At 44.2% G+C, this 19,303-nt stretch overlaps 2 protein-coding genes across 3 annotated transcripts in view; one reads left to right on the top strand and one right to left on the bottom strand.

Moving 5' to 3' along the window:
* Window positions 1–2,825: 2,825 nt before the first annotated feature.
* LOC100565219 (glutathione S-transferase P) lies at window positions 2,826–12,658 on the bottom strand. The gene is made up of 7 exons (XM_003215081.4): window positions 12,508–12,658; window positions 12,331–12,369; window positions 10,052–10,158; window positions 9,646–9,733; window positions 6,521–6,624; window positions 5,183–5,290; window positions 2,826–3,115 (listed from the first exon to the last, which is right to left on the bottom strand). Coding segments are annotated over exons 1-7 (636 nt in total). The 5' UTR covers window positions 12,509–12,658; the 3' UTR covers window positions 2,826–2,926.
* Window positions 6,624–19,303, top strand: part of LOC100563124 (calcium-binding protein 2) — a 55,969-nt gene continuing 43,289 nt past the window's right edge. For both annotated transcript variants that reach the window (XM_062967124.1, XM_062967130.1), the window contains exon 1: window positions 6,624–7,974. The gene's annotated coding sequence lies outside the window, so the exon portion shown is untranslated. The remainder of the gene's footprint in view (window positions 7,975–19,303) is intronic.

Here is a 19,303-nt window from a genome sequence, read left to right on the forward strand (position 1 = left end):
CAACACCACTCTGAAAACAAGGGAATTCCAGACAGGAAACAATCAGGGCCAGCTAACACCTCCCAACAAAGGATTCCCATAATAAAAGACTGGCAAATCCTCTGTTTTCTTAGGGCCACAGACATTAGAAGCACATAAAATATCGCAAACAACACCACTCTGAAAACAAGGGAATTCCAGACAGGAAACAATCAGGGCCAGCTAACACCTCCCAACAAAAAATTCACTCAGGGAGGAAACAGCCAGGCTTTAAAGCTGCAAGGCCATTACATCCTAATCATTTTTCCTAATTGCAGCATTCATACTTGCCTCCAACAAACAAAAAAAACCAATCAGAAATATTGTATATTCACAACCTTTAGGAAATAATATCCCCTGATGGCGCAGCGTGTTAAAGCGCTGAACTTCTGGACTGAAAGGCCACAGGTTTGAATTGGGGGAGCGGAGAGAGCCCCCACTGTTAGCTCCAGCTTCTGCCAACCCAGAAGTTTGAAAACATGCAAATGTGAGTGGATCAATAGGTACTGCTCCGGTGGGAAGGTAACGCCGCTCCATGTAGTCATCCTACATGACCTTGGAGTCTACGGACAACGCCGGCTCTTCGGCTTAGAAATGGAGATGAGCACCAACCTCCAGAGTAAGACACGACTGGACTTAATGTCTGGGGAAAACCTTTACCCTTTACCTTAACTACCACCAATTCCTCAATACTTTATTTCCCATACCACCAGACTTCGCCACAGCAACGCGTGGCCGGGCACAGCTAGTTCTTTATATAGCTTTTGAGGAAATGTTGCTGGGCATATGGCGAGCTGGATATGTGTATAGAACAAGTTCAGCAAACTGAGTAAGTTACGTGGCAGGCAGCTGCAGCTTTCTAGCACTGCCTTTTAATATGGCAGGGTAACATTCCTTTATTGCTCTCTCTCACAAGAATAGATATCACCAAGTTGAAGCAAAAGCCACAGAGGTATTTTATTAATTTCAGTTGAAAGTGATGCCAGCCTGCAATAATTTGCCAAAATAGGCTGAGATTCTTATTTATTTCTTGTGTCAGAAGTTAACTGAGGGTACAAATTGTAATGGATTTGCAAACAGAGATTTTTTTTAACTTGGCATTAATAATAAATGTCTTTTGCCCAGTAGCTGGTCACTTGGAGTGCCTCTGGTGTTGCTATTAGAAGGTGCTCCATTGTGCATATAACAGGGCTCAGAATGCATTGCAGTAGGTGGTCTGTGGTTTGCTCTTCTCCACAGTCTCGATGTCGCAGACTCCATCTTGTAGCCCCATTTCTTAAGGTTGGCTCTGCATCTCGTGGTGCCAGTGAAGGGGCAAAGACGCACCGGTAATCCTCTGATCTCACTGAAGGCAGGACCCCCCTTAGTGGAGAGGGCAAGGTTAGGAAAGACACCAAAAGTTGAATCTTCAAACTGCAGAAGCTCTTTATTACGAGCTTAGCAATAGTGACAAAAATGCATACAGGAATGCAATCAAAGATTTTGTCGCCACCTGAAATGGGTTGCAAGGCTTTTTATCACTATTACAGAAAGTAGAAAACATATTATTGGCTTACAAAGATCATTTACCCCATTAGTCTAATATTATCTACGTCAAAAGCATCTTTACTATCATACAATTCCATTCGTTTTCTTTGTTCTAACAACATGTGACTCTTTAGGCAATGGTGCTTTCATGTTATTGACTCTGATCACTTCACCTGCTTATCTACTTTGGTTGCAAGCATAAGTCCAAAACGGCTGGGAAACTTAGGGAGTACTATCTAACCAGTAATGTCCTGATGTACTGTTATCCTTGAAAAGTAACTCCCTTTCTGCAACAATTCTTTTTCAAACATCCGTGTTTTCTCTTAAACTTGGACCTCACTTAAACTTAGGCCTCACAAAGGCCTTTTGCAAATTAGGTCAAATAGCAGTAAATCAGGAAAATTCTCTTTAAAACCATGTCCCTCTCACCAGAGCACAGTCTGTTCAGCGCCTTCCAAGTTGCCCAGTCTTCTGTGTGCCCAGGAGGGAGTCTCTCATCTGGCGTCAGCCACTGATTAAGGTTCTGAGTTTTAGCCTGCCATTTTTGGACTCTCGCTTGCTGAGGTGTTCCTCCGAGTATCTCTGTACTTAGAAAACTGTTTCTTGATATAAGGCGTTGGCTACAAGACAACTCTGTGGAACTAACTAGCCCAGAAGACGATTAGCTCAAAGCTTATCAGTGAGCTTCCTACTGCAGTTATAAAAGGATTTCCCACCTGTTGTTCCCCAAGAAGACTCTGTGAATAGTGTACCTGGGTGGGGACCAGCTACGGTACACCTGTCGGTCACCAAATGCTGTGTAAGATATCAACCACAGAAGGTTACTTATTTTTATATTGCCTTTTAGTGTTATTCAGCTTTAAGAACGTACACAGTTCTAGTTGAGCATACAGCTAGGGTCCGCATGGAAAAGATGCTGAAAGTTTGATGACTGGCTCATTCCTGGTTTTCGAAGGATAAACACAACTTGGATTGCTGACAGAGAAGCATGGGGTGCTTAGCCTTCCCAATACAGTACCTTGTACTATTGCCTCATTCCGAATTACATGCTTCTACAGCTGAATTTACCCTTTTTGAAAAGTATGAGATCTGATTAATATTTCTTCTACAATTATGTCAACTGGCTCCCAAGTTGTGCCTTTGTTGGTGGATGCTGTTGCACTCTTAAACGAGAGTTGCCATCCTGCTTACTGGGTCCTTTCAGAGACTCCTAGCACTTCTGCTGGTTTACACTCCTTCCCCGCCCACCCACACACCCCATCAAAAAAGGCAAAAAGATATCTTACTGAAACTAACATTTATTTGTACCATACTACAAAAAAACCCTCTACAAAGCTTCCACAGGACATCACAAAAGCTGCCTCACTGTGAAGGAATTGGTTCACTGCTTGCCATTTCCATTGATGGGACGCTGTTTGCGGCCCTCAGATTCCAGGTAAGTCTTGAGATGTGGTCTAGCATTGAGCCTCTGCACATAGGCAGCCAGCAAAGGGAAGGAATCCAGACAATTCGGTGCCAGGACGAGATGTAACTGTAGTATGTCGAGGAGGTTATAGTCTACAAAAGAGATCTGAAAAAAGAGGGCAGCTCATGTCAGAAGGAGTTGCAAATATTTAAAAAACATTACTGTCATCCCTTGTTCTACTAAATATAGCACAACACACAATAATAAAGAGACCAGGGTCAGTTCAGTGTTTTCATCTGTCCCTTAATGTGTGCTTGCTTGTACATATGCAATTTCCCATTTAGAATTTTTTAAAGCAGCTCTGCCCAGTTTCAAGAAACATTACCATTAACATATAAACACTACCATATATAACAAGTACAATATTGATATTAACAGGCAATTTGCATATGAAATGGAAAATCCTAAATAGTTTTTTTGCTTTTGAGGAATATTTTATATATTTTAAACTGTATGTTTTGCATTTAAAAGTATTTAAATGAAAACATTCTAAAAAACAGATTTTTGTGTTTATGACTGGTGATAGGCATAGAAAAGGGGATAATAAGCATTGATATCTGAAGTGAATGAACAAGCTGTCCATTTATTAATTGTGGTGCCTTGCACAGACATTTGCCTTTTCCTGTAACTAAGTAAATTATACAAATGAGAAACCACATACTCAAGGTGCATAATTTCTAAAAGTCCTGGAATTCTGGTTGTTGGATGCAAAGTGTTAATTTTCATAATACATAAGGTGTAGAAAATAAAGTCTATAGTATTAAATAAGTAGCCTGCCTGGATGGGGTAGCACTTTTCCTTGAAGAAGGAAGTGCTTATTTCTGAACCCACCTCTTACTGGAGGCCCACAGGAGCTCAATAAATTGGAAAAGCTTTGGCTAGTCTGTCACTTACCTGGAAAATCTGGCCACAGTTTACATGTCGGTAATTCCCAAATAACTATGTGCTATGTGATTCCACCATAATGCAAAATTCAACAGCTAGATGATTACCAGAATTACTCATGCAAATTACGTAATAATGGATTTAAAAGAACTGCCCTAACTGCATATAAGCTACTGGTTTACATTAAATATGCCAGCGATGAAGTTTAAGGCACTAAACAGCATGGCTTTCGTACAAAGGACTGACTATCCTACTCTATACTTGCCCAAACACTGATGTATGCTGGGGGCAACCTCTTTTGTGAAATACATCATGCAGGCTTGTAGCCAGGATTTTGGTTCCTGGGGAGGGGAGGGGGGGGAAGAGACTGAGTCTGAGTGAGAGAGGATCTACCCTAGCAAACCTTTTGTATTGTTATCCCAATACCCCCATGCATATGGGATATAATGAGCATGGTGATCAGATCATGATATGAATAAACATAACAGTTTAAATAATAAATGCAAGGCCTTCTCGCGGACCACCCTGAGAATTTCGGGGGGCGGGCTGAAGCCTCTCAAGCCCCTCCCCCCGGCTACATGCCTGACATCATGGAAGGACATGAGTCACCCGGTTGGGAAAAGCCCTTCGCCTGCAGGCCTGACGGGAGTCAATGCTGGCTTTCTTCTATAGTCATCCATCCCAGGATGCATTTTGGAAGAAGGCTTGAAATGGTGACTATAAAAAATACCCAATATTCTTGTTTACTCATGCAAAGTTTACCTGACCTGGTTGTTTCATTTTGTAAGTGCATACCCTTAGTTCTGAATAAAAGGTTACTAAAACATGTCAGAGCCAGTGTAGTAGCTTGAACATTAGACTAGGACACTGGGTGGCCAGGGTTCAAATCCACCTCTGGTCACAGAACCCTCCTAAGTGACCCTGGGCAAGCGGCACTCTCAGCCTCAAAAAAATATCTTGTCATGGTATACTCATAATAAATCAGCAATGACTCAAAGGCACACCTCAACAACAAAATGAATAAGGTGTTCTTCACATTGGTAGTGGAGCCTATCCTTTCCATATAATTTCTGCCTCAAGTAGCAACATTTCTGTTAAAGAAGGCTGCCGAGCAACATATCTACTTTATTAAATAAACTATAACTATATTTCAGTTATTTCTCATTTTTCTAAATTATTTAGAAGTAAGCTATAATGAAATATATAATACGACAAAAACAGAGCAATGGAATCAGTACCTTAAGTAAGCTAACTAATCCCGATCTTGCCTTTGGTGAACTGACTTACCTTTTTGCCTACAATGAAGCCTTTCCCTCCATCATTCTGAGCCAGAAGGTTCTCAAAAGGACGGAGCTGGGCTGGCAGGGCCTCAATGTACTCAGCTTTGCCTGCATCCTATCAGGAGAGAACAGTCAGCATGGTGAGAAGGCCCTTTGAACAAAGTTTCTCTCCTTCCAACCAAAGAACCCCATCACCTGGCCACCTTCATGTAGATGCAGGGAATGAGTATGAGTGAGGAGGGATATAAGGACTACTGCCAAACATACACGTGGTACACAAGAAAGGCAGAAACATATAATCAAAAAAATCTGTCACCCAGAACTAGACATCTCACCCTGTGCAAGACTTAAAAGACCAGTTCATGCTTTGCATTTGCAAAGGGATTTTTTAAAACTACGATACGAATTTGCTTCATGTAAATCTTCTTTCAAAACTTATTAAAAAGTCCCAAATTGCAAAAGGAAAAAAAATTAGAATGTGCAAAAATGCTTCTTATTTCAGGAAGCACCGTTGGGGGGGGGGGGGAGAACATTTGTAATTTATCATTCTTGTATAAGAGAATGAACTAAGAGAATTAACTAAAATGTGGGATTTAATTGATTGTTGTTTTATCATGTTTTCTATTTTGTTCTCCTGATTGAAGGATTTTAATGTTTGTATTCTGCTTGTAATCGGCCTTGGGTCCGCGTTGCAGAGAAAGGCGGGGTAGAAATATCCGAGAAAAAAAATTAATATTTCTTATTTATTTACCTTATTTCTACCCCCTTTCCCTACCCTGAAGGGGACTCAATAAATAATAAAATAAACTAAGTGAAGATTTACATCTCTTTAGGTGAGCTGGTAGAGTTTAGCTTGAAACTCCTTAAACAATACTGCAAGGTGGAACAGCTATGTTTTGGGTTTGATGTCTGCCAGAGGTGAACCCTGATCTTGGTCAAAGGACTCATTGCAACAAAAGAAAAGAACTGAAATCTGTAGGCTTCTCCTTTCCTACAGGAGACATTCCCATATTTCCTGCTCAAACAAAGAAGAAAACACGAGTCAGACAATTGAGGAAACTGGGTTTGAGTCTTCCTTTAGTGTTCACATTCCTTTCTACTGCAGCCCTTGTCAAAAACATTTCAATATTGAGAATTAGTCTGAATTGTGCATCAAACTAATAGGAAAATTGTTTCTGCTTTTTCAGGCTTTGGTTTTGCCTGAAAATCAACACTACTTTCCTTGATGTCACACCCCTCATGCTCTAATTCCTTTCTAGCCCTTGTCACAGAGTCCAAGAGACCATTAACAGCTTGGGATTCTCAGAATAGAAACAAAACCAAGCCCTCGCATCTTGCAACTCACATAGTTCTGATAGATGAGGCGGGCATATTTAACACGTAGGTCTTCCACTCCATCATTCACCATGTCCAGCAGCGTTGCTTCTCGCGCATCTTGACCATACAGTCCTGACCGGGAAAGGAATGGGAAAATCTGTGTCTTCACATTCTCTCAAAATTTTATATAAGCACAATCAGGCATTCAGAGATGCACTTCTTCCTTTCTCCCTAACCACAGAATTTTCACAGATAACCACTGAGCTTTTAAAAACAATGCGGAAATAGGCTGCCTCTTGGATCTAATCTAGCCCAGAGATCCTCTATGCTGCTGACCAATGCATTGGCTGAAGCCCACTCCCTTCCAAAAAGCTATTCCAAAAACCCTATCACACCAGTGTATCCCCAACCACACTGTCCTTCCTATTTTAAAAAGGTGAAAAGTGAAAGGGGCTGGAACCCTACTATTCCCTCCAATCAATGACAGGCGGATAGCAGCAGATGAGCTTTGCGTGTCCTGCATCTTTCCCAAAGAAGGAAGGCACAAGGGCAGGCAAAATGCCTTCAGCTATGCAATTTGCTTCATGTGGGCTCACCCCAGCCAAGAAAAACTCATTCAAAGCAATTCATACTCCTCAACCTAGGTGCCAGCTGCAGCACTGCACCTTCCTTTAGCACCAGCGGATAGGGTTTGTGTCTGTACTTTCAAAATATGGAGTAAGCAAAGACAACTCCCCAGGCTTTAGTAACATCCGGGTGTGAGGGGTCATCTAGCCTCCCATATTCTAGTTCATAATCCCTGCATTACAGAATCCCCAGGTTTATACCCTCCAGGCGCACTTGACCGCAACAGTCTATTTGGCTTTATTTCATGTAATTATGTTTATATCCATTTTGTTCATTGTGGTCTGTAGTTCAATGTAATTTCATGAGTACTCTTTGTGCTTTTGCTTTTGTCATTTATCATGATTGCAACCCTCCTGCCAACCTAGCAGTTCAAAAACATGCAAATGTGAGTAGGTCAATAGGTACCGCTCCGGCGGGAAGGTAACGGCGCTCCATGCAATCATGCCGGCCACATGACCTGGAGATGTCTATGGACAACGCCGGCTCTTCGGCTTAGAAATGGAGATGAGCACCAACCCCCAGAGTCGGTCACGACTGGACTTAGCGTCAGGGGAAACCTTTACCTTTTACCTATGATTACAAGAACAACTAGTACTATTATTGTCAGAGTTTTGTAACATTCCACTATTTCCAAAGTGACAATAGGTAATTATAAGGATCAGTACCACCCTAGCAGCAAGCATTAAGGATTTAATCACCTGGCTAGTATTGAGTAATTTACAGCCAGGGTGGGGCAGCTGAAAGAATAATAAAAAAGGACAAGCTTCTCTGTTAGAGGAGGAGTTGTCGGAGTGTTAAGCTGTTGGAGATGGAGATACTAAGTTTGAAGAATTAACGAAGAAGACCAGAGAAAAGGTAATACTATGGATTCTGACTTATAGTTGTAATTTGTATGTAATATTCTAATAGCATTTTAGGTATAAATCTGCCAATTGTTGTAAGCCGCCCTGAGTCCCCTTGGGTGAAAAGGGTGGGGTTTAAATGTTGGAAATAAAATACAATAAATAAATAAATATGGAGAAGGTATGAACTGACTGGGAGGGTTGGAAAGAAGGGCTAGAGAAGAGTTAAGAACATCTGCTAGATATATGTAAATACTGCTGTATAAAGTTTTCTATTAAATATCCTTAACCAGAGGGCTTTTTTTCCATGTCAGAAGCGACTTGAGAAACTGCAAGTTGCTTCTGGTGTGAAAAAATTGGCCGTCTGCAGGGATGTTGTCGAGGGGACGCCCAGATGGTTGATGTTTTTACCATCCTTGTAGGCTTCTTTCATGTCCCTGCATGAGCAGCTGGAGCTGAAGCTGACAGAGGGAGTTCATCTGTACTCTCCCCTGATTCAAACCGGCAACCTTCAGGCCAGCAACCCAGCCTTCATGTCAGCAGTCCTGCCAGCACAAGGGTTTAACCCATTGCACCACCAGGAGCTCCTGGAGGAAGGCTGCTTCTGCTGAAGAAGGGAATTGCCTTGTTGCTGATCAAATAATCCCAACAATTTGCTGCGACAGGACAGTTATCACTCGGAACTTGGAAAACAAAAAATATTTAACTAGTGCTCCCACTCCCAGCCCTCCCCAAACCAAAACAGAACCTGCAAAAGTATTTTTTTTGTTCATGTTATATTCCACAAAATACACTTAGCAACACATCCAAGAAACAAAGTTTTGTGTACACAGCCAAAGCATATGTGCAGGCAGTCCACAAGTTGCGAACAAGATAGGCTCTGTAGGTTTGCTCTTAAGTTGAATTTGTATATATAAGTCAGAACAGGTACATTTTCTAAGTGTACCCCCAGCTCTATCTATCTATCTGGATAGAATAGGGAAGGGTTCACACCCCTATGATGTGTTTTGCTGTCTGTGCCCGTTCAGATTTCACATCCCTTTCTGTCCGTGTGAAAATGGGATTTTCAAAAATTTGGGTCCCCTTTGGGTTTTTGTGTGTGTGTGTGTGTGTCATGAGCAACCGGAGTTGCTTCTGGAGTGAGAGAATTGGCCGTCTGCAAGGACATTGCCCAGGGGACACCCGGATGTTTTGATGTTTTACCATCCTTGTGGGAGGCTTCTCTCATGTCCCCGCATGGAGCTGCAGCTGATAGAGGGAGCTCATCCACACTCTCCCAGGGTGGGATTTGAACCTGGCAGCTATCAGGTCAGCAACCCAACCTTCAAGTCACTAGGCTTTTATCTCCTAGGTCACCGGAGGCTCCCCTTTGGGTGAGAAAGACGGGGTATAAATAAAGTAAATAGATACATAAATAAACAAGGATTGGTGAGAATGCTTCCATGGAAACAGCTTTTCTCCATGATATCTCTTCCAGGAGGGAATTTCTCTTCTGAGGGGTAGATTTCTCTCCCCTCCTGTTGTCTCACCCACGATCTTAACTATAAGTTATTTGTAAATTTGATGTTTGTAAATCGAGGACTGCCTGTATACATTTCCCCTCATTTGCAGATACAACTTTCACATCAGTTTGTACCACCCATGTGACTATTTCCACCATTATTTCTCCTGAACTTTTCCATACCATGGTTCCTTGCCAAGTGACGCAGGATAGCATTTGACTGGACCAGTACAAAATCTCCATCTTGAAATCTAGGCACTTGGCCAAAGACCTGGTGGAGGAGAAGAAAGAGCAAGTGACGTGGGCAAAGGTTTAGTGACTAAACATTTCAGTGCTTATTCCCATCAAGGGGCCCAGGGGAGAAAGCTTCAACTTTTAGCATGTTTGAAGGAAGAGATGAAGGGTTAGTCTGGAAAATCCCTATTCCAGAAGGACCCCCAACTCTCTAAACCTCTGGCCCTCCAGGTGTTTGGGACTCCAACTCCCAGAAGCCCTAGTCTCCTTGTCCAATGGAGCTGAAGATCAAAACACTTGGGAGGTCCAGAGAATGTGCAGACCTGCTCCAAACTCCCCAAATAGCACAACTCACACATGATTTCTTGAGGTCTCCCTTCTGCCATATCTCCCCAGTCACTACGTCTTCTGTCCACTCCTGTTTTTGATCAGCCAGCAGCATCCGGGTGGCTTCCCCACGTCCTGCGAGGAAGAAACCCCAAAGCATCATGAATAAATGCAAAGTATGTGGCAAGACAATGCATCCAACGTAAGGCGCTACCTACACTGCCATATAAAATCCAGATTATCTGCTTTGAACAGGATTATATGACAACATTGAGCCAACCTATGCTACGTTGTTGTGAGTTTTCCGGGCTGTATGGCCATGTTCCAGAAGTATTCTCTCCTGACGTTTTGGCAGGTATTCTCAGAGGTTGCTACCTGAGCTACTTTCCTACATCTGTAGGCAGAGCAAAATAGAATGGTCTGCAGAAAAGGGCGTAAGAAAAACCAAAAAAGATTGTGCATGCATGTGATCATTGCAAAGCAACTGACATGATCTGCGGTGGTCACATGCATGGATCAAAAGGATGAAAAGAAAAAGAAACACATTTAACGGGTTGCTATGAGTTTTCCAGGCTATATGGCCATGTTCCAGGAGCATTCTCTCCTGATGTTTCGCCCACATCTATAGCAGGCATCCTCAGAGGTTGTTGAGGTCTGTTGGAAACTAGGCAAGTGGGGTTTATATATCAGTGGAAAGTCCAGGGTGGGAGAAAGAACTTTTATCTGCTGGAGGAAAGTGTAAATGTTGCAACTGATCACCCTGATTAGCACTGAAAAGCCTGGCTGATTCCTGCCTGGAGGAATCCTTTGTGGGGAACACAGAAATGCTGAACCACTCTAACAACCAGACTACACAGAGAAGCCACTGAAATCCACAAATATGTGGACCATTTCAACAGAATGGAGGAATCCATGAAAATGAACACAATCTGGCTACTAGCATTTAAAAACTCAGAATAGTAAATAAGGAACAATACTCTAAAAACAGGTATTCCAGACATGAGTCAATCAGGGGCACCTGATTTCTCTGAACAAAATATTCCCCCAGGCAGGAAGAAGCCAGAACATGAAGTTTGCAAGACCATTAATGCTAATCAAAGTAATTAATTACAATATTTGCACTGGCCTCTAACAGTCAAGAGTTCTTTTCTCCCACCCTGGACGTTATTCCAAGATATATAAACCCCACTTGCCTAGTTTCCAACAGACCTCACCTCTGAGGATGCCTGCCATAGATGCAGGCAAAACGTCAGGCGAGAATGCTTCTGGAACATGGCCATACAGCCCAGAAAACTTCCAGCAACCCAGTGATTCAGACCATGAAAGCCTTCGACAACACATTAAACTCTTATTAAAATCTGGGTTAGGTTGGATGGGAAAAACAAAAAACCTTGGCTCCATTTTCAGTTTATGAGATTCAAAGGTTTATTTGTAGTTCCAAGGTGTGCCAAAGTACAAGGGATTGTACCTCTGGCACAGAATGAAGTAGAAAATCTTTGGCACTTATATATTTCCTCGATTCTAAGACAGACATTCCTCCCATATAAGAAAAAGGTAAATGTTTCTAATCATGTCCGACTCTGGGAGTTGGTGCTCATCTCCATTTCTAAGCCAGAGAGCCAGCGTTGTCCATAGACTCCTCCAAGGTCATGTGGCTGGCATTACTGCATGGAGCGCCGTTACCTTCCCGCCGGAGTGGCACCTATTGATCTACTCACATTTGCATGTTTTTGAACTGCTAGGTTGGCAGAAGCTGGGCCTAACAGTCTGCAACCTTTTGGTCCGCAAGTTCAGCAGCTCAGCGCTATAACACACTGTGCCACCGGGGGCGGGGATCCTCTCATATAAACATCTCTAAAAATGTGTCTTGGAACTGTTATTTCTGTTGGTGGTACTACAATTAGTGTGCATCTTGCAATGGATGCCGTCTTAGAATCGAAGAAATGTGGTAGTATAAGTTACAGGAGTGACTGGAGAGTTTTTATTGTTATTCGGAAATAATACCTTATTTCTAGACCGCCCCAGAGGAACTCTGGGCGGTTAACATATATATAAACGGCATTCAATGCCACAACTAATAAATATATCCAGGTTTAGTTGTCTTGGGGGAGGGGGGGGGGTCATCCTAAATGGGAACTACTTGAAGGCACGCAGCACCCATCTCGAGGAGCCTCCTTCAGCAAACTACACCTCCCTGGATCGCCTGGGATGCAGCCATGGCCGTGCTAAAGTGGGACGAGCGCGGTTTAACTGCGTAGCTTGCAAAGCCCTTGCTTTCTTAGAGGTGTGTGTGTCTTATGCACTCACCGCGGACGGGGAAGTAGGTGAGTGTGTATTTGCCAGGCACTGCGAAGAGAACAAAGGAGCTTTGGTTAGCAAAAGAATGCAATGCTAAAGCCTCTTTAGCCCCACCAAACCCAGCGGGCTTTCTCCCCAACCCAATCCCTCCCAGGCCCAGAAGCGCCTCCGCTGCACTTTACTCACTGTCGAAATCCGAATCCTCGGTGCAAAGCTGCAGAAATCAAGACGAGCTCACTTCTCTCTGGCAGATCTGCAGCGGGCCAATAAATGTCCTCCGAGAGAAATGCTGAGTCATGCTGGAGCAGCAACTCTTGAGCCCGGGTTGTTCCTTAAAGGCGCAGGAAGCGCTTGGCGTAGTAGGGGAGATGTCTTGGTTCGGGGTGAATAGTCAACCTTTCCCCCCTAGTCTGGTCTGGTCATGTTATTTCACAACTGTCTGCCCCAGAGAAGATGAACGCGAATCCAACGTTATGTCCTGAAGATTCACCTCCATTGAAACTTTGAGGCTCCATATACCTTCTCCAAAAAAAAGGACCCTCTTTTTGTTGGAATTCAACCCCACACTACCCAAGTCCCTAGTCCTCAATGAGGAACAGTTTAGTTAGCTTCGAATAGGCAAAGGATCGTTACCTTGTCGCAGGGCATCTACAGTATTTCTGTTTTATTGACTATTCCAAAGCCTTTGACTATGTGGATCATAATGAATTGTGTCAAGTTCTTGGTGGTATGGGGATTCCAAGTCACCTTTGTCATGGTTTGCAAAGGCACATGATGCGCATGAAGCCGATTGGCTGAGCCTGCAAAGACCTGGGGATTGATTTGATACTGTTTCTGTTCTGCTACTGCCGAACCAGTTTGGACAGTTGGACAGTGCTGCTGGTGAAGAGAGCCGTGTAATCAGAGAGGCCTTGCTATTTCGACACCTGTTTGCAGCGGAGAAAAGAGGGTGAAGAACCAGGACTGCATTCTTCTCTGAAGCAGATTTGTGGACTGAAAAAGGACTGTTTATGACTGTGGACTTCTGTAAGTGATCAGAGTGTTATCGAGCAATTTAGAGCAGCATTGAATAGTGAGATCCAAGCAGCTGTGGGTTACGCCTGGTGAGCAAAAGAAGCCAATATTCAAGAATAGATCTCACCAAATTGAAGCAGAAGCCACAGGTATTTTATTAATTTCAGCTGAAAGTGATGCCAGTCTGCGATAATTTGCCAAAATAGGCTGAGATATTTATTTATTTCTCGTGTCAGAAGTGAACCAAGGGTACAAGTTGTAATGGATTTGCAAACATAGAGATTTAAAAAACAAAACAAAACTTGCCATTAATACCAAATGTCTTTTGCCCAGTAGCTGGTCACTTGGAGTGCCTCTGGTGGCAGGTTTCTGAACAATGGGTGAGGTGATGGCGGATGATGGGATTAAGTATCCCTGCTGCGAGGGCACAATAACCCTGTTGAAACTCTTATTGTCTTTTTGCATGTACAGTCTCTGATTGAACCCAACTCCCAAACAAGTCCAACAGAAAATATTGCTCATACAAATGTCCATGGCTGGAAATAACAAAGGTGAAATAGCCTTTCCAAAATGGTGGCATGGTATCCCGTAACTGGAAACTCCATGCCAGGTTGGTGAATGTCACATATTGTCCAAGCAGCGAGACAAAAGAAGGGTAGTCCATCCGGCTCCAGTTATCCCCTGTACCGGTTTGTATGGGTTCCATTCAAGGTAGCTGGTTGAACCAATCATCTAAATGAAGCTTGGCAAGATGTTGACAGACCTTCCCAGGACAGGAAAATACAGGCAAAGGTCATAGCAAGACTTCAGCTGGTGACTTCTCCAATCTATATATATAAAAGAGTGATGGCATCACGGCGATTCACAAAACAACAAAAGTACAGGCCCCCCAACCTCAAAATTTGACAACACAACCCATCATCCACGCCTCAAGGTTGATACAACAAAAAGAAAAGAAAAATAAAGTCCTAATTAGAGGGAGAGCAATAATTTTTTTATCCAATTGCTGCCAGTTTAGAGGGCTAATCTCTGCCCACTTGGTTGCCTAGCAACCAAGGGACAGCCAGGTTTCAGTTAGGGGACAGGCAGATTTAGGCCTCACTTAGGCTTCTTCCACAGATTATCTAATTTGCACTGGATTATATGGCAGTGTAGACTCAAGGCCCTTCCACACAACTATATAACCCATTTATAATCTTATATTATCTGCTTTGCACTGGATTATCTTGACTCCACACTGCCATATAATCCACTTCAGTGTGCATTTTATCCAGCTGTGAAGAAGGGGCCTCATATAATCCAGTTCTGAGCACATAATATAAGATTAGAAATATACAGTAGAGTCTCACTTATCCAACACTCGCTTATCCAACGTTCTGGATTATCCAACGCATTTTTGTAGACAATGCTTTCAATATATCGTGATATTTTGGTGCTAAATTCATAAATACAGTAATTACTATATAGCATTACTGTGTACTGAACTACTTTTTCTGACAAATTTGTTGTCTAACATGTTTTGGTACATAAAATATCGCAAACAACACCACTCTGAAAACAAGGGAATTCCAGACAGGAAACAATCAGGGCCAGCTAACACCTCCCAACAAAAAATTCACTCAGGGAGGAAACAGCCAGGCTTTAAAGCTGCAAGGCCATTACATCCTAATCATTTTTCCTAATTGCAGCATTCATACTTGCCTCCAACAAACAAAAAAAACCCAATCAGAAATATTGTATATTCACAACCTTTAGGAAATAATATCTCCTGATGGCACAGCATGTTAAAGCGCTGAGCTGCTGAACTTCTGGACTGAAAGGCCGCAGGTTTGAATTGGGGGAGCGGAGAGAGCCCCCACTGTTAGCCCCAGCTTCTGCCAACCCAGAAGTTCGAAAACATGCAAATGTGAGTGCATCAATAGGTACTGCTCCGGTGGGAAGGTAACGCCGCTCCATGTAGTCATCTCACATGACCTTGGAGGAGTCTACGGACAACGCCGGCTCTTCGGCTTAGAAATGGAGATGAGCACCAACCTCCAGAGTCAGACATGACTGGACTTAATGTCAGGGGAAAACCTTGACCCTTGACCTTGATGACCATCACCCCAGCTTTCAAATTGATTTGAAAACGCAGCAGAGAGTTCCATAGATTACTCTCCAAAGGAACGGAGCGGGACCGCAACAGACTATTATTAAAAGACCTTTTTTTCCTTCATTTTCCTCTTCCCTGAACTATGTAACAAATCCCCCCAATAAAAGTAGCATTTATTTTAACAATAACACTCTCTATCTGGTTATTTTGTATCTCCCTCTGACTCCTTCCTTTGCATGCGGTTTCTCTCCCTCCCGTCCTTTAACTCCGGTTGAGGTTTCTCTGCCATAGATTAACATGGCGGTCGATATAAATTGGCTCATATCTCTATCAAAATTATCCCTAGAACGCTCCTCTTTTAGTCTTAACCCTTTCTAAGGCTCCTGACTCGAAGACAACCAGCAGAACCAGAATCGGTCCAGTTTTCGGCACCTCAACAGCTGACTGTCAAAACGGGACCGACAGCTCCTTTCAAGCCAAGCTGCTTTATCCCGGGTTTTCCTCTCCCCGCGACTCGCGGAATGGTTTTCCCTACCCCCTTCTGTGAATTGGGGATGGGGGGGATCGCTCCCTCGCTGGGGAGACATAGTTCTCCAAGGACCCTCACCCTCTACAGCTGCCAGGGGATGCCCGGACGGGGGCCCTCCACGTTCCATTCATACTTTTGTGATTTTATGAAAAAGAAGAATACTTTTCCCCAGACCTACCCCTGGACTTATGGAATCCTATACTCCCAAAGACTGCAACTCACATGTGCCTCTTCCCCATGCCATCTCTATGAATTCCCTATGAACTCTTTCTCCTCATGCATTTGTGAATATTCATATTCTATGTACTTGGACACACTCATGACTCGCTGTGTATGAATTTCAAATCGTTGGGCTAACTTCATGAATTGTGAAATCATGCTGCTTGAACCCCACTTCTATATTGGATTCCCCAGATGTTGTGAACTTCGTTCCTATCAAATGTTTCCTATTGCTCATTTCTATTGTTTATATCATTCATGATTCCCCTTTATGCAATGTCACCCACCTTTATGGATTCTCCTTTATCTCCTTTATCTACCTATCTGCCTATATGTATTTATACTCTTTGGGATCCCCGGAAAATATGTGTTTTTCCCTGCTGGGTTTATGTTCCAACTTTATTTTTATTTTTCATTATATCCCATATAATTGTCAGATCATGAAATCAAATGGGAAATATTATGACCCCAACCTGAACTCTAGCCCCATGACTCAGACCTCCCCTCCCAAAAACAAAAGGATAATCTGCCACCGTTTAATCCAATCTCATTCCGATCGCATGGACAATATAGGGTTTAGAGTCACCAAATTCCTAAAGGTGACTCGCCCCCAAGGCAAACATTGTCATATTCCAGGCCGGACGCCGCTGGAAGGCATCCTGTGGGGACCGTCAATGACGGTTCATCATCACCCATCACCACTTCCCGTCTGACACCCCAAGGCATATCTAAGATCTGTGAACGTGACAGGACCCCGGACACCCTTGATGGGTGCCATTAATTCCTTTAGAAATCGGCTGGGCCAGAGTTAATCCGATGTTTCCTGTCCGGTCACCTCATTGTTTCTATAGCTCCCGCCTCCTCCTCTCTGATTGGCCCGAGGGGGGACGGAAAACGGCTCCCCATTGGACCAGCAGAGCAAGGCGGGAAACGAAAGCCCGCCTCGTTCAACCTCTCAGCCTATCCGCGATCAGACGGGCAGGGAAGCGGGGCGGGAAATTCAAAGGGCTGTCAGACCGAAACACTGTATAAATATGACTTTATTTGAAACATATGTTACGCTAGTAGATTGAATGATCGCTATTAGCGTCCTTTCAGCTGAATTGCTCAATAAAAACTCCTTGGCGGATTTTCCTTCAACTTGGCGGACCTTCTTCATTTCAGGCTTCAGGTTGTATTGCGGCTTATATTCCTCTTTTGGCTTCGCCAAGGTCCGTTCCCTCAGGACCGGATCGGCTTCCTTCTAAAGGGGCCCGATCCCCCAAACGCGGTCGATAACATAATTTGGCTTTACCACGAAGGGACTTGCTTGGAAGTTCCAAAGATCAATTTCTAGGCTAAAATTCCAAGCGGCGACCTTGGTCCAGATATTCTGGGACAGGTTGGGGAGAGAAACGGCTGCAAGGAGGGCCCTCCGACCAACAATTTGACCTCATTTCACATCCAAATTTCTCTGGCAGTCCCTTTCTCTCTCTAGATCTGATTCAGGGTACTGAACAAAGGAGCCAGATAGGAGGAAGCAGATTTTTAGCTCCTCGAAGGAAAAGCGCCAACGTGAAACAGGGGACGCCCTGTAAAAATAAAAGGGAACCGGCCCCGCTGTTGAGACCCAGGTGGGCGGAGTCCTGGAGGTATTGCACTTCGGATCAGGGCTCGGTAACAAATTCCTGGTGAAACACGGGAAGATCTGGCACCCGGGGGGCGTGTGAGAACAGTCTGGCTTGTGAGATTACAGGTTCGAGAATCGCGGGGTAGGGGAACGGTTGTGTTCCCAGGGCACCTGCGGATTCCACGGACGCCAGCCATCCAGTCTCGGTGGAGGGAACTCTCGGTAGGACGAGCTGACCTGGCCGGTTGGGTGAGTCGTTACTCCGTTAACTGTCAGGTACTGGGCAGGGGCTGAGCCAAGAATGGGTGTTTGTTCAAGCACGTCTAGGGTGTCCCACCCCAGCAGACATCCCCAGGGATTCTCCATTGGGAAAGATCCTGGCCAATTGGGGTGGGCTTTGCATCGAAAAACATGGTGCAGGCCAGGTTGGGCTAACTCAGAGCACATAAGTGGCCCCTTGTGGCCCTTGAAGGGGGGGACAGCCCCCCCACCCCGCTTGAGACACCGAACTCGGAGTGTTGACCTAAGGTGACTCACCATGGGGAGGGCAGGTGGTTCCAGCTTGCTTATGTTGCAATGTTCATGGCCTTAAGCCAGAGGGAGAGTGGAAGGAGGGAGGGGGGGTCCAAGTCTTCCCATGCAGGGACGTGGGCTCAAAACCTACTCTCCTCAGGAGCTCCCCTCTAGACCTACTTCCCCTCCCGCCTCCACCAGAAGAGGAACTTCTGGAGACATTTGCTTGCCCCACCTTACCAAATCCGACCCCCATCCCTTGCCTCACCACATCCCCCGTTTCCTCCCCCTTGTTCTGAGTCTTGCACCGACCCAGAACCCCCAAATCGACCCTTCAAGGGAACCTCTGCTTCCCGGGATCCCACTCTCCCAGACTCACTCTCTCAATTCTCTGCCATTTCCCCCCGTCTCCCTTCCGTTTCCCAGCCCTCTACTCTCTCTCTCAGCCCCCCTCCCTTAATCTCTCCCTCTCTTCCTCTCGCTCGTCCTTTTTGACCAGAGGAACAGGGGGAAAGGAGGGGCCATGGGGGGATGAGACCTCAGAGGAAGGAGGAATTGACTGTTCAGAGACCAAAGAACGTTCATTGCCATCCTCTGTTTTATCTGAAGCCTGAAAATTGGGTCAATAGTTCTCCAAAGAATTATTTCCCCCTCTCTCCCTCCTTTTCAAAGCAATCTGCTTCTGAATTTTTGAGTCACAGTTCAATTCCCTTTTCCCCTCTTCTTTTCTGTTTGCTTTCAAAACTTTACCCAAAATCTCTAGAAACTCCCCAAAGATCCCAGAGGAACATAAATTTTTAGACTGTAAATTTGCATTTTTGTTGGTTACAATTTGTAAGTGGGACCTTTGATCTGGCATTCTTTCCAAAGCATCAGGTCACACCTTGAAATTTGTTCAAGCCAAAGGATCCTGTGTCTTCAAAGACTCCTTTCCCTTTTTCTTTTTCCCTCACCCAATCCCTTTGGGCAACCCTGCAAAACCCCCCTTTTTTTTGAATCTTTCCCT

The sequence above is a fragment of the Anolis carolinensis genome, chromosome 1, assembly GCF_035594765.1.
Source record: "Anolis carolinensis isolate JA03-04 chromosome 1, rAnoCar3.1.pri, whole genome shotgun sequence".
Taxonomy (NCBI): Eukaryota; Metazoa; Chordata; class Lepidosauria; order Squamata; family Dactyloidae; genus Anolis; species Anolis carolinensis.